The sequence below is a fragment of the Hippopotamus amphibius genome, chromosome 10 (assembly GCF_030028045.1).
Source record: "Hippopotamus amphibius kiboko isolate mHipAmp2 chromosome 10, mHipAmp2.hap2, whole genome shotgun sequence".
Taxonomy (NCBI): Eukaryota; Metazoa; Chordata; class Mammalia; order Artiodactyla; family Hippopotamidae; genus Hippopotamus; species Hippopotamus amphibius.
In genome coordinates, this window is record NC_080195.1 from 17,227,945 (window position 1) to 17,244,050 (window position 16,106).

Genomic DNA, 16,106 nt, shown 5'->3' on the forward strand with positions numbered 1-16,106 from the left:
TTACTGGGAGAATTGAATTTTAAAAAGGTATCTGGAAAACATCTGGAAAATGAAGCACTCAGATGTTCTAAAAAGTGGGAAAGGAAGAAACTGGAAAAAAAAAAAGCCTTTATTTCTAGAAGGAGGAGAGGATGCATTTCTCTAATCACAGCAGAAAAAGAGAGTCCATGTTCAGAAAGCAAAAACATTAAAAGACCTACCCAGCGCCATCCAAATGCTAAATCTGATCCATGTATCTGCACTCAACTGAACCATCAAGTAAATATTCACCAGGATGCTGAAGGCTGGCAAAAACGGCAAGAATGGAACCTAAGGGAGGAAAAGTATCTTCTTAACTACACTCAACTTTTGAAAGTACATTCCCCAAATTATTTTGACATGGTGGCAACTGATTTGACATACATACTTTCACACTGCGTCAGTAAGTTTATATTTTCACAAAAAGGACAACCTGAATAAAAACCACTCATCTGGAGAATACTAAAAGGAGCACCACACACTGTTTACTGAAGCCCAGAGCAACTTAGGATTTATCCAGCCTGCTAACACCTGCATCCTCACCAAGATGCAATTGGTTTCAGGGTTTAGTTTAGTTTCAAGTTTACTGGTTTAGTTCAGATATCCACAGGGCATGCCTCTGGAACTCTGGCTACTCATGGTATCTCAGGGGGATCCTTCCAGGCAGCCCTCTTTAAGCTGAATGCTGCTCTCAGTTCAAATGGGACAGGATAATTTCACCTGCAGTGGAAGGGCTTTGGGTAGAAATAATCTTTCTGGGAGGGTAATGAACTTCTAAAACAAAATATTCTAGTTATTCTTCCGATACTTTGGAGTATCGGACAAGAAATTTGTTTACTTATATAGAATAACGTGATAGGAGCACATTCGAGTTTTTGAAAAGAATACTTAAGACGAAAAGGAACACCTCAAAGAGTTACTGACACCCTTGTTCACTGGTTAAAGTTATCAGAAGTGCTTTTTTTTTTTTAAAGAAACAATTCACAAGAACTAATGTACCAGAGAAAATGTGAATAATATTTAGGATCTCTTAATCCTCATGACACGTACCATAAAGGCGACTTTTTGCTGATTCTGAGGCTGCCTCCAAATGATAAGCACGATGGCCACGCAGAGGAGAAGCAACAGCACGAGAAGAGCAAGGCTCCACGCTTCCCGTCCGGCAACAGTGTGGACTCCGTGCGTGGTCAGAACACTCAGGCCCAAAATGAGAAATGCTGCGAAGGTGACATGTTCGTAAAACTCAATCAGCGCTCACCCTTCATTCAGACTCCTCCGTTCAAACAGTCTATTCTGATTAAGACATCAAGTTCTTTATACACCTACTCCGCCAAATACTAAGATGATTCATTTTCATTCTGGGAAGAAATGGCTGATCTCCCTGATGGAAGAAACACGGCTCGTTTACTCATGACTCCTTGGAAGCCAGCCGTCTTTCTGCCCACGTGCTAGAGTCTCGGGTGAGATCACGCGGACTGACGGGATGTTGTCTGGGATGGCTAGTTCCCTTTTTTCAGATGGGAAAAGCAAGTCTGTTCAGGTTCAGCTGTTGTAAACACTGACTGTTCATGTAAACAAATAATATACGATCTGCACCTCTTCTCCCTATTTCAGAGAGCGACATCACTGCCCACCCCTGTCTCTGAGCATCAAATCTGCATTAGGGGTCCCTCCCATGTGCTCTCCGAGAAACCCGTACTGCCTTCAGCTTGCCACCAACGATCCTGTTCTGTAAAGGCCAGTGAGAGTAAGGACCACCCCTCTTGATACCCCAAGTGCCCAGCAGCGTTTCCGCCACACTGATGCTGCTCAGTGAAGGCTGCTGAAGGCAGGCATGATTACGTGGCTGTGGGTGAGCAAACAAGATCTACTGTATTGCCTCCCAGTCTCTCTGGGTCCCGGTTCAGTTATTGCCAGGTGCACTTTGCTTCACACAGGAAGCACCCTCACAGCGGACGAAATGGACCAATTTTGGACCTCTGCCACTCTCACCTTAAGGAATTTCTTCCTTTCTTCTTCAACTACCAAGATACGATCAATTTATGCTGCTAATATACAGATGATCTCAATGACCAGCGACCCCTTAGGTGCAAATTTCAGGACTGAGGGTAGTGCTAACACATTCTTTCGTCCTCTTTCACATCACACCTGCTCCACCCACACATACCTCCTGGGTCTTTACAATGTACACAGTGAAGGGGACTTACCAAGGAATCCTACCAGAAAGCTCACGAGAGAAGCTGACTGTTTTGTAGGCAGAAGCGAGGGGCTGAAGAGGGTTCGCAGGCTGAAGCCCTGTCCTGGCAGCATAGTGACCTGGGACTCGCTTTTGAAAGCAGCGTTGGCACACGATCCCAGAGCTTCTTTCTCAGGACAATATTTGGGTTGCTCATAAGATAAGCCAGGCTGGTACCTGTGCCCAAATAAAGGTGTGTCTTTATTCTCAACAGACACTTTATTCTCAACAGAAACGAGCACCTAAAACTCTAAGGGAGATATTTCCATTCACAGCTGATGCAGTAAATTCACATGTCTTGTGGCTGCAGCCTCAGGATGTGCTGAACCAGGCCACACACCTGCTCAGTAAAATATCTACATCCATTTTGAATTTCCTCTGATGCAGTTCACGAAAACAGCACAGAAACCCTGGTTAAATATCAGCTACAGAGTAACATACAGCCTTCAGTTTGGCATTGGAAGGTCTCACTGCAACCTGCCTCTCTGGCCTCATCCCCCTCTGCTTTTCTACCTGAGTCCTGAGTTCTCCAGTTTAACCCAGACTGGCTCAACCAGCCAGCTCCCACCCACGCTCCTTTATTACTGACCCCCCCTCCTCCTCAGCTGGCATCAAGCTACCAGCCTGCTTCACCTCCTAGCATCTGCCCCAGGCTCCCCAGTGTGGTCTCTTGTCCCTCTGAGCAGCCTTTGCTTAAGTTTAAGAGTAACATTTGTCCCCCATTTAAAGAAGAAATATGCTCACTGAGAAAAAAAAATACACAAAAGCAAGCAGAAGAAAATTAAAACCACCCATGACACTCAGCGTGAATCACTGCTGGCATTTTGGTGTAATTTCAGCCAGGGATAAATGCAAGTGCGTGTGTGTGTGTGTGTGTATACACATACATACATATATATATATATATATATATATATATATATATGCAAAAATCATTTCTTTGTGTAAACCTGTGTTATTATTTAATAAATTTAGATGCTACATATATAGCTTTGCATCTAGAAACTGATATATTTCTCCATATAATTATTTTATTTGCTGTAGAAGAGTGCACTGAAAAAAATGTACCCTTATTTATTTAACTGTTCTATTTTTTTTTTATTGAAGAATAGTTGATTTACAATGTTGTGTTAATTTCTGGTGTACATCAAAGTGTTTCAGTATATATATATATGTGTGTGTGTGTGTGTGTATGTATGTATATATATTCTTTTTCATATTACTTTCCATTATGGTTATTACAGGATACTGAATATAGCTCCCTGTGCTATACAGTAGGACCTTGTTGTTTATCTATTTTATTAACTATTCTACTATTGATATTCAGCTTAGTTCCATTTTTTCACTATTGGGTTTTTTTTTAATTTTTAAGCTTTTTTTTTTTTTTTTTAACATACTGGTGGCTAGGCCACAGTCACTATTGTTAATTACCTTTTCCATGAAATCCTTTGCATATATCTGTGTGCCCCTTTGATTAAATCTTTAGCATAAAAGCTTAGCAGCTGGATCACTAGAACTAAAAATATAGTATTATTAAGTGTTTTTATACATTATGAGAACTTGTTGTTTACACAGATTAGGCCAACCTATTAGTAATTATCAACTGTATTTGATTCTTTGCTTAAGGACCAAGTATGCTAACTATACTTTGTATTCATGTTTTTATGTCCATGGCCTCTCACCTCCGTAAGACAACCAGCTCCTTGAAAGCAAGGTCAGTGAGCCCTAACTTTCTTTACTTCCAAGGCCCCACCTGACACACACCCTTCAGAACCATCTGGCAATGAAGACAACTCACCTGAGGATGAGAACACAGGCTGCAACCAGAGAGTAAGCCAGAAGGGTGCCAATGGACATCATGTCCACAAGGGCCTTCAGGTCAAAAAGAAATGCCATCACAGCTATCGGGAAAAGAAAGAACGGTGAAGAAAATGGCCTGTGAGAAAATTCCACACAGTTGATAACTTTCAAGTCAGGGATAAGTGATGGGGAGTGTTTTGTTTTAGTGCCAATAAGTCACGTAAAATGTAGAAAGCATATTTTTCACAGTTAATAAGATGTTCTTTAGGTCATAGAAACTGCTAATAAAACTTCAAAAACCCTCAGCTATCCATCAAGCTACAAAAACACATCTACTTTGATTACTTAAGAAATATGGGCCTAAGAGTGAAAATATTCTCTCCTTTGATGTTTCAGAAGAAAAACATTGCTTGAAAATACTGGCTGCTCCTTTTTTAAAAAAACATAAAAGAATTCAAATGGAAGAGCTTTCATTATAGATGTTTTATAATGATTTTAATTTCCATCTGCATTCTGAGTTATATCTTACACAGCATAAAATAATGTCCAATTAAATTATGTTTCTGACAGAGCCTAAATTCTCCTTTGAGTAAAACCATACACTCTGACTAAATCTGAGTGATCTGTGGCCTGCCCCCAAGCTCCAATAATGTTAAAAGGCAAAGTATAATTTATACAGTTGAATAGTTAATTTGCACCTAGCAATTTTTTTCCTCCATTGAAATATCAAAACAGTGATGACAGTAGCTTGAATTTACCAAATAGTTGTCTCTGTCATAAGGTAGAAAGCACCACATTCCACTCATGGGGGTCTCCTAGACATCTCAGCAAGCTTTTTATACCTATGATCTCAATTTATCTTCAATTCAATAATCCTATGAGGCAGGGAAAATTATTTAGGTTCAGCTTTATAGCCCTGTATTTGACTGTTTTTGAACAAAACCCCAGTAATTTCATGTGGGTTGACCTAATTATGATTATTATCCTCTTTTTACAGACAGGCTAACTCAGCAAGGTTACAACTACTAGGTAGAAGCAGGGTTCCAGCTAAACCAACATGCCCCTTCTATAACAGTACATTGTGTCTTTAAACACACCTCATACTTTACTCTGAAGAATCTCAGCTGCTAGGATAGTTAAGCATTAGATTAAAATTTTAACATGTTTTGTAACAATCACAGATAAGTGAAACAAGGTAGCCAAAACAGAAGAAAATGATTAATTATCCATACAAGCTCTCTGATCTAAGTTAAAAACAAGCAAGGCAAAATGTGGGACTACAAAATTTAAAAAACCTGTAATATTTTAGAGCGTTAAAATGCTACAATTGTTTCCTTTTACTTGTTACTTTCAATATTTTATTATTCTGTCAAATTAAGTTCTTCCTAAAGAAAGAAGGGTACATTTTTCAAAATTCTGAATGCATAGTAGAGAATTAATAAGGAAGATTTTACTGGAAAAAAATGAACGCTCTTATGGAGGAAATAAGCTATGTTATCCTTTGTCAAGATTTATGAATTATGTTTAATATCGTAATGCACTGTTTAATCATAAAGTGGGCCTTAAATCCTCTACCACAACCTTCATTTCATTGGGGCAGAAATCTATGCATTGAGAAAATAAGTGATTTGACCTCCTGACATACATCTAATAAAGTGCCAAATTTATTAGAAGACATTTATAAAGTGTAGTTGTTTAGGCAAATACTTTCTGACTCTGGAAGAATCCCATTTCATACACAATTAAGCATTAGTATTCTCTAATATAATTTCCCAATTCACAGCCTCAACAAAATTATCATTTTTGGTTTGAATTTCTGCTACCAAGAGTGTTTATCATTTTTATCTGCAACGCTGGCTAAAGTCTTTCTCTTACTCCACATAACCGGGCCTTTAAGGCCATTCTCTTAATCTGTAAAATCTCTTTGAAAATTCCACATGCAGTAAGAATCTGGCCAAAGGCATTTTACATGGATATCATGACATGCCAAAAAGCAGGCATCTGGAGTTTTTTTCTTTTTATTAAACAGGACTCAACATCAAAACCTTTGAAAGGAAAAACAGATTCCTAATGGGGTTTAGGATGATATAGGTATTAGTAACTCTTAGAGGGCTGTGATGGCCCAGGAAGTGGGGACAGCCACCATACTAAATTAAAGGCAGTGACAACAATGGCCAAGTATAAATTATATTTGACATTTTTTATATTTGATTAAGAATGGGTAAACTTTAGCTTCTCAAAAAGTCTACAGTCATTTAGCAATATTCAACTAGTATCCTGGACAAAAAAAGAGAATATTGAATCATTATTTTTAATTAATAATTCAAGTATTAAGTAATCATTCTTTAACTAGCATTTTGTGTGTCAATAATATAATTTTATGTGCTTGTTCATCAATCGGAAAAGCATTTAATACCTGATATATAGTGAAGAACCATTACAACCCTTTGAGCATTTGTTAGAAGCCCCAAAGTTTAAGATAATGAAATAGCAACAAATTCCAAAGGGTCAGTTATGAATTTCAGTAGACCACCGCCACCACAATTTGCAGATGTGATCCCAATGTTCATACCCTAATTCATCCATGATTTTGTTCTTAACTTACATGCACAGCAAGCAGACCCTCCTTATAAGTCCACGCATGCGCATAAAATGCTCAAGTTCAATGTTGAAGAATCCTATGTTTATAAAGCTTACCAGAGATGACCCCTGCAGTCAATGTGGCAGCTACCGGTGACTGCCTCTTACTCACTCTGGCAAGAAATCTAAACAGTAAACCATCCCGGGCCATGGCAAACAGAATTCGGGGCAAAGGAAACATGGAACCCAGAAGACTAGAACAGAAAAATTCATAATCCACATGTGAGTCATTACAATGTAATAAACTAATATTCGTCTAGGCGGGGCTATATGGGTAAAGACTGGACACACTAAAGCACAGAACCTATAGCAAAAAAAATTCAAAATAGGAAACAGTCACAAAAATGTTATTGATCTTTATACATATACCAAAGCAGAAAACCACCTCATTTTCCATTTTTTTCCCAGAATCCTTGATGAAAACAGATCCCCCTTTACTTAATAAAAGTCAGCTCTCTCACCTGCCACTGCCCCCGATGATAAAGTAGCAATTATTGGTGTCTTCGTTTTGGAATTGATTTGAGCTAGACATTTGAAAAGCAACCCATCCTCCGCCATAGCATAGATTACACGAGGCATTGGGAAAATGGATCCAAGAAGACTGAATAAAAAGCAAACACATGCAGTATGGCAAACACATTCATGCAAGATTACAACCCAGAACTGAAATTAGGTAATTGTATAAAACTCAGCATCACAGCTGTGATTATGAAGTCTGGTTATTTTTTAAATGCATTATTCTGAGCATTTAAAAATAGATGCCAATTAACCCTGGTGCTACTTATTATTCTCTTACAGATATTTGTCCAGCACAATTATCAGACTAAAAAACAATACTGCAAATAATTTGTGCAGGCCCATGATTACTACTAAATTACAACTAAGCAATTAAGACTTGAAAAAGGCAAAACCAATTATATCATTAAGACACTTTTAGCTTAGAAAATAAAATTTATAAATTGATATGTAATTATAGAAAAGATTAAGTAATTTGATTTTATAGTATAGTCACTTCATTTATTCAATAATTACACATTTTTCATATCTATTTTACCATTATTTTTCCTCATACAGTGTGATCTTTAATCAAATTAGTAGTAATTCTCAGCATCATAAGATAAACAAGGTAGAAAAAGGCGAAAAAAAAATCAACTCACTGTAAATTTAGTACATAAAAGTAGCCGCAATTAAACGTTAGTAACAGTGATGTTTATGAAAATGATTTTTGCTTTAGATGTTTTGAATTACTTGTGTGTTTACTGGCTGCATCATTCCATACACGAATTAGTGGTAAAAAATAACCATTTAAAGAGAAAATAGGTAAAATATATATTTTTAAATCCATCTTCTTTATCTTTTAATAAAGCTAGGTTGAGCTTGGCCACAAATAAATCTTTGTCCATCTCTCTTCTAAGACCATGGTGACAAGATATTACCACAGTTCAGATTTTTGAAACTATTCGAAACTATTCAGAATGAACCTCAACAGTGGCAGATGGCTGAGAAACCAACAGGGATAATTTCTAATTGCTGCTTAATATTATCTTGAATACAAAATAAAAACAATTTTGAGGGACAAAAAGCTAGGCTGATAAATTATACAAAAAGTCTTCTTTTTCAATTTCAGACTTTTAGAAGATTATTTTCACTTCAAAAAATTAATAATCAAGCAGAGATTAATTTTTCTCTTTGTAAGAATGCTCTAAGTATAGCACAATATAAAACTCAAGTGAAATATCTTATTATCACATGTTAAAATATGAGTAGCACAGGAAGCTTGAGAAATGTATTATAAAATATTAAAATAAGCAGCTACTGAAAATCTGAATATTTGAGATTCAACTATTCTTTTCGCATAGATTTATACAAATTTCCACCCTTAATCTGAGAACAGTAATTTCTATTTCTAGACCAAGTTCACAGTCTTGGTGTTTCATAATAAAAAGCACATTATACTTAACAATGCCACAGCATATAGCTTCCACTCAGACAGACTTGATAGCATTTTAAAAGACAGCAGAAAATGTCAAGTCTGCACATAAGATCTCAGTTGTCTGCAGCACTGCAAGTAACACCAAAGCCAGCAGGGAAACATACTAGTATAAGCATTGTGAAGTTTTACAACACATACATATACGAATATGTACGAAATATATGTGTGTATAAATGCCACATATATCCACGGAAACTTGAATCATCATTAACTTGAAAAACTGACTTTTAACTAATGGGGGAAAAGTTTTTATCACTTAAGATTTTGATATGGCAATTCTAGGCGGACTATTCAGAGAATATAGTTGTATAATATGTTCCTCCTATTAAGATTATTTTTAAACCAAACAAAAGCAATTCTTTAGACACTGACTACCTTTGCAGTAACCCTTGCCCCACAGGCAATGCAATGTACCTTGTTGACAAAGCACAGAGGGACCCCGCTGCAACGACGTATTTGGCTGGACCCCATCCAACATACTCAAACGCTACAGGAAGCGGGCTTTTCTCATCGAGGAGGTAGTATGGCATCATCAGTGTTAACGCTGCTGAGACCCCAAAATAGGCCATAAAGCAAACGAGCAGAGAAGTCACAATTCCAATAGGAATAGCTTTCTGAGGATTTCGGACTTCCTCACCTAAGGAAACAAACAAAAGATTTGCATATTTAATAAAACATGAATAGGTAACACATGAATTCTTCTTCTCCACTGTAATCCTACTCTGCTTCTGTCCCTTCTGTTTCTCAGCTTGCTCCACCTATGCTACATGGCATTTCTTCTCTTTTTGAGGGTCCTGTGCTATCACATAAAGATCAAAGCCCAGAGGCAAGAAGAGAAAGCAAGAAATCCTGCAGTCAGTTTCCCGTTTCCAGAAAGAAAAAACATGCTATACCAGCACTACTAACTGTTTAGGGATAGAACAGCAGTCTTCATCCATTTAGAAAATGATTCCTCTACAGAGATTACACATCACGGCATTCTGCAGGCCCTTAATTATGAAGGCTCCCACATATATAAAGACTACCTTCTATTTGGTGCATCGATTTATATTAAACTTTAGTTTTAATTAAAAAAAGAGTACTTTTTGGATCCTTCTAATAAGATTTGGCACTTGAAACACCCAAAATATGGTCAACTATTAGGCCATGAAATAATGTGAACCCAGAGGAAACACTTAAAGACTAATCGTAGCATGATTACTTCATCGTACAGGATAAAAAGAAAACAATTACCACACTATATTTTGTCCTATTAAATAAGAAACAATTTAAGAGCATGATCATCACTTGTTACTCATTGTGATAGCACTTTCAGACCAAAGGTTAAGGGTAGTGATTATGACCAACATCTACAAAGTAGCTGACAGCTTGCAAAGTATTTTTCATAATGTATTATATCTTAGGTAACCTTCATAACACCTGGGAGGTAGGTATTGCTCTCCTGATTTTACTAATACGGAAACCAAAGCTCAGAGAGTTTCGCTAAGTTTCTTTTTATACAGCAGGTGTTACATCTGAGTCTGGAACCAGCCCTCATTACCCTAAATTCCACTCTCTTCCCTTTACCCTCTGTTGTCATCTGTGGGTACTCATGTGGTTCAAGAACACTTTTTCGTTCTACATAGAGCCAAGACTCTGCTCTTACCAGTTGTTGCAATGCAGTCAAATCCTACAAAGGCATAAAAGCAGGTTGCAGCCCCAGCCAAAGTTCCTGCAAAGCCATAAGGCATAAAGCCACCAGCCCCATAGATACTTGTTCCATTTTCAGAAGGTGACTCCCTGAGGAAGAGAAGAAGCACATTGGAAGGTCATTTTCCTACAAAACTGCTTCTTCAAGCGATTTGTCTCAGACTACATCCTTGGAAGGTTACTGTGTTCATCAGCCCTGGGAAGCTGACGTGTACAAAACTAAAAATAAACTCTGATGTTTTTCACCCTGTCCTAGAGGATGTGGTGGTGGTCCCGACAACGGCACCCTCTCTGGTTACCAGCACTCAACTGGAGGCTGATCAATAGCATCAGCAGGAGACTCAGGTCCACTCTGGCTGGAGCTCACAGCCAGGCAGGTTTTTGAGAACAGAGACCCCGTATATGGGCCATGATCTGAAATAAAGACAAGAAACTTTCTCTCCTGACGGACAGTGGGGCAGACTGCACATCTGAAAAGTTTACTAAGAGGACATTTGACAAGGTGAAATAAAATTCTCTAATCTTGATTAATAACACTGAAGTTGAATATTCTATTACATATTAAAAATTGTATAAAACCAGAGGATACTACATTTTTTGCCTCATCAGAATAGCTACAAATAACACATGTAAAGAAAAACATGTACATGTGCATCACTTCATGTAACATATTTTTGTAATCTTATCTACACATAGGGATATTATGTTTAAATAAATCTTAGGATGAAATCTTTTTATGTATAATTAATTTACTTTTTGAGATTATCAGGTTTAAAGTGTAATGCATAGACAATTCTGCTTATGCAATCAATAACATTCTCAAAAAAATTAGCAGGCATGAAAATTACTACAAGGTTGAAAGAATGCAATGGAACCAAATGGTGTCCCCAAAGGAAAAACTAAAGGATGGACTCAAAAATGCTCATTGTTATTTTGAGGTGACAAACCTTTGGGAGGAAAACCATTCTTTCAATGGTTAGGATCTCTTCTTGCTCTTCCTTAAAAATAAAGCCAAGCTTGAGGTTAAGAGCCAGCAACTGTGTGGCTTTAAACAGCAGCTCAGTGGTGAGCATACCTATGCGTTCATGTCTTGAGGGGAGCCTGGGAAGACAGTCTTGAACTAGAACAGACCTTCAGAAGTTCTCTGAAGCAAAACGTTTAAGAACTATTGTTCTAGAGGAAACTGTAACATAAGACAAAGGCAAGCAAATAAAAAAAAAACACCTCAAAATAGGAGGGGAAAAACCCAAATATTTTACCTGGCACTTGCAGATATATTTTTGAGAAACTCTTCACTGATCTTCCAGTTTGCCACATTTCCTTTCACAAACCCAGCAACCATAACAAAGAGAAGGACCAGGATATTAACGGCTGTGAAGACTTTATTCACCCAAGCAGACTCTTTTACTCCAAAAGATAAAAGACCTATGGAAAAAGAAATGGTATTTTAATTTTTACCTAAACTTTAGGAAAAGGCAACAGCATTTTGAGACAGGCTTAGGATATTATTTAACCAGTATTCATATATTTAACTGACATTTACCCCTTTCTATTGAGAGTTCTTAGTCACTTAACTGTGAATAAATCTACCTTAATTTCAAAATGAAGACGGTGCTCATAGCCAGGAGATCCCAAACTCTCCAATAAATGAATAAATTTAGTAACTGGCTATTATTATTAATGGGTAGGTAGAGGTAAAGTAACTTAATTTTAATGAAATGCTGTTCTAAAAAGCCATTTCAAGGTTAATAGCTGAAAAATTTTGAAAGTAAAAGCTCAGTCATATTGTCTACCTTATATTTACTGAATATAGTAAACAAAATACTCTTCGATTGTCATGCCAAAAAATATTTTGTTAAATCAATACTCATTTTAATAGCTTTATGCTTATATTCTGATTGTAAATGCAATCAATTTCCTATTCAAGTAACTTGAAGATACAGAAAAAAAAAAGAAAAAAGAAAGGAAATAAAGGTCAAGTGTAATCTCCCCTCCAGAAGTTTGCACACACACACACAGGGACACATAGGCACACATTTCCATGTCAACAAATAAATAATCTCACTTTTAACAGCCACATACTCTTCTGCTATATGGAGACAATACAATTTGCTTCTGTATTTACAGACAATCAGGTCATTGTTAGTTTCTTACAACTATAAACAGTATTGACCTAATCACCCTTTTAGAAATATCTTTTTACACTTTCTAATTATTTCTTTACAATAATTTTCTATAAGGTAATACCATATCGATAGTATATACTATACAGTCTCAAGAAAGTTTGGCCCAATTTAAATTGTCCATTTTTTTCCTTTAGGCTATTCTTACTCATATTGATTTTTAGACTGACATACAAATAATGCTATAAACTCTCTGACCATATATGTATTAATATATAGCATGTTTTCCCCAATTTATCATGTACTTTTATTTTTTTAAATTTTTTTCTTCCTGTTTTTCTTTTTATTTATTTTTTTAAAGCTCTTTATTGGAATACAATTGCTTTACACTCTTGTACCAGCTTTTGAGGTACACCAAAGTGAATCAGCTGTATTTATACATATATCCCCATATCCCCTCCCTCCCACAACTCCTTCCCACCCTCCCTGTCCTGGCCCTCTAAAGCATCACCCATCATGGAGTTGATCTCCCTTTGTTATACAGCAACTTCCCACTAGCTATCTATTTTACATTTGATAGTGTATCTATGTCTATGCTACTCTCTCACTTCATCCCAGCTTTCCCTTCGCTCCCCACCCCCGACTTCAGTCCCGTGTCCTCAAGTCCATTCTCTACATGTGCATCTCCACTCTTGCCCTGTCACTGGGTTCATCAGTACCATTTCTTCAGATTCCATATATATGCGTTAGCATATGGTATTTGTTTTTCTCTTTCTGGCTTACTTTGCTCTGTATGACAGTCTCTAGGTCTATCCACCTCATTACATATAGTTCAATTTTGTTCCTTTTTATGGCTGAGTAATATTCCATTGTATATATGTGCCATATCTTCTTTATCCATTCATCTGTTGATGGGCATTTAGGTTGCTTCCATGTCCTGGCTATTGTAAATAGTGCTGCAATGAACATAATGGTACATGTTTCTTTTTGGAATATGGTTTTCTCTGGGTATATGCCCAGTAGTGGAATTACTGGATATTATGTACTTTTAATGTTAGTGTTGATTAAACATGTAAGAAAGTTTTAGACTATAAATTTCTTCTCTTTAGTTTCTACCTCTAGAAAGGTTTTCCCTAATATTAACCCCAAAACATTCACCTTTGTTTCCTTCCAGTACTTTCATGATTATATCTATCATATTTATATCATTAATACATCTTGTATAAGATATGAATTATGCATCAAAGAAAGTTTACTTTTTCTTGTTGGGGAAAGGCGTATCTCACATACGCACTTGCTTCTTCCCTGTATCTATACCACCCAAGACCAAATAAGCAAAATTATCCAGGTAGAGATGAAAAAAGCTGAACTTCATTCTCCTACCCTATAATTCCCAGAATTATACAAGAATACAACCATATTAACAATATAAAGGAAAACTGTATGGTTAGTACAATGATTGACTTCGTCAGTACTATTACTGACTCTGTAACTATCTGTCAGATTAGGGAACACTATACAACTGTACACCTTGGAAATATACACCATACTGCTACACACTTAGGAAAATAAAGCCACTGCCATGTTTTATAAAGGTTTCCCAATACCCCAACTGCACTCTCCATTCTGAGATCCCCAACTCTAGCCAGTAAATTGCTATCTCATCTAAATGCTGCATACACTTCCCTTGTATCTTTAATAAAACAACAGCCTCAGTTGAGAAGACATTTGGTATTACAATATGAATAAAGATTACAGTAGGAGGTTTTGGTCTTCACAGTTTCTAAGAACAAAATTATCATGTAATCTTAGCCTGTCCTGAAAGTAAAGACATGATGGTTGATGAACACGGGACGTAAGAAGCAGGCCAAGGCCTGAGTCTTGCCATGGAATTTAATGACTGAAACTGTGTCATAGCTACATGCTTCTCATCGTTTAGAGATTAAAGCTGGATATTTAAGGCCGCTGAAACCATCCTTAAATAAAATGTGATGTAACTAATTTAATGTTAGCTAGGCTGTTGAGAAACCAAAACAAACAAATAAAACTTATCACCTGTTGAAAAACAATTGATGCAATTTTTCTTGACATTAGAAGGAAAACGCCAAATAACCTGGACCTATAAATTTTGTTCATGTCCCTAACCATATCCCTACATAAAACATTACATTAATGGCTAACATTTTAGAGGGTAAAATTTTTTTAATTATATAATTTTATAGGGAAAATTATAGAAAGATAGGGAGAAAGTAGCTAGAGATAAGGTTGGACAGGAAAGCAAGGGTCTATCAAGCAGGAAGTGGGAACAAACATGGACTTTATTCTTAGTGCAATCCTTCATGGGTTTAAGCAGGCGTGCAAGGTAGGATGACAATCGAAGTAGAAAATGTTCCAATAAGGAAAACAAATATCAGGGGACAGCAGGGATGAGCTATGTCTACAAACCAAAACCACCTGCCACCAAAGTACATCAAGCAAGAAGCCTGCACAAGATAGACACAGACATCCTCATCCTATGGATGAACAAACTGCGTCATGGAAAGATTAAGTCACTCAGTGTCCCAAAGACAGGAAGCTGCAGAGTAGAACTGAGAATCTGGTCACTCCAACTCTAATGTCTATGCCTTTCTAAACCATTATGTTACACAACTGATGAAAACGGGAAAATTCTAATATCAAGCATGTTTGTTTACATAATGTCTGCATTAAAAAAATGACAGGTGGTTTGAATATGCTTTTTCAACCAGATGTCTACATTATAAACACATAAATGGAAAGACAGAATTTCTTCTAGAAATAGTATGCTTGCAAATATCCCTAGTTGTAACTAACAAGATGAAATAATGCCAAAAATTTTACTTCCCTCCTTCTTGAAACTTTTTCCATTCCTGCAAATCTCCAATTAGTATTATAAAATTGATGTGCCGTATCTGATTATTTAGTGCATTCCAGTTATCATTTACTCAGAAGTACTATTTCTAATGCTGTATATAATTTAGATTTTTTTTTGAAACACACCTATCACATAAGATAAAATTGATTCTAGCTAGTGAGGAGGCGCACAGATCTCCAATAGTAACTTATGTGTGTAAATATGTTGCCTAGCCTTGGAATTCAGGTCCCAAATTCAATGGTAACCTATTTTCCTGGAAATCAGTCCAGCTCATCTTAGGGAGAAATGTAATTTGTTTTCTTACCTGCTAGAAGTAATATAAGGCACACAGCAAAAAAGTCAGGATACTCTGCAAGGCCGGTATAATTCATTTTGAAGTATGTCCTGAAAAACTGACCAATCTGTTTGCTAAGAAGTTCATCAAAGGTGCCACTCCAGGCCCTTGCAACACTTGATGTTCCTTCCAAAACATAGAACATTCACAGAATACAAAGGTCAGTGGAGAAAATTAACATAATATCCTTTGCTACTCTATTCTAGGATATACATGGGTTAGTTCAGACAGAATTGAACATTTTGATCACATATAAAATTATGTTGATAACTTTATAATTATACAACAGCAATCAAATGCTCAAGTCCATAACTGGAATCAGGAACTTTATTTGCATTAAAGAATTATCATTTTTTAAGAAACAGGTTTTCAAACCCACT

General features: G+C 36.6%; 1 protein-coding gene across 5 annotated transcripts in view; it reads right to left on the reverse strand.

Moving 5' to 3' along the window:
- Positions 1–16,106, reverse strand: part of SLC7A2 (solute carrier family 7 member 2) — a 65,293-nt gene that overhangs the window by 7,212 nt on the left and 41,975 nt on the right. For 3 of the 5 annotated variants that reach the window (XM_057696619.1, XM_057696621.1, XM_057696620.1), the window contains 9 exons: positions 15,697–15,852; positions 11,636–11,801; positions 10,333–10,466; positions 9,102–9,324; positions 7,156–7,295; positions 4,053–4,155; positions 2,226–2,431; positions 1,069–1,235; positions 201–309 (listed from right to left, as the gene is read on the reverse strand). In XM_057696619.1, the coding sequence (XP_057552602.1) occupies positions 201–309; positions 1,069–1,235; positions 2,226–2,431; positions 4,053–4,155; positions 7,156–7,295; positions 9,102–9,324; positions 10,333–10,466; positions 11,636–11,801; positions 15,697–15,852 (1,404 nt within the window). Of the gene's footprint in view, positions 1–200; positions 310–1,068; positions 1,236–2,225; positions 2,432–4,052; positions 4,156–6,751; positions 6,889–7,155; positions 7,296–9,101; positions 9,325–10,332; positions 10,467–11,635; positions 11,802–15,696; positions 15,853–16,106 lie in introns of all 5 variants that reach the window. The other 2 variants (XM_057696622.1, XM_057696623.1) reach the window with 2 other exon arrangements.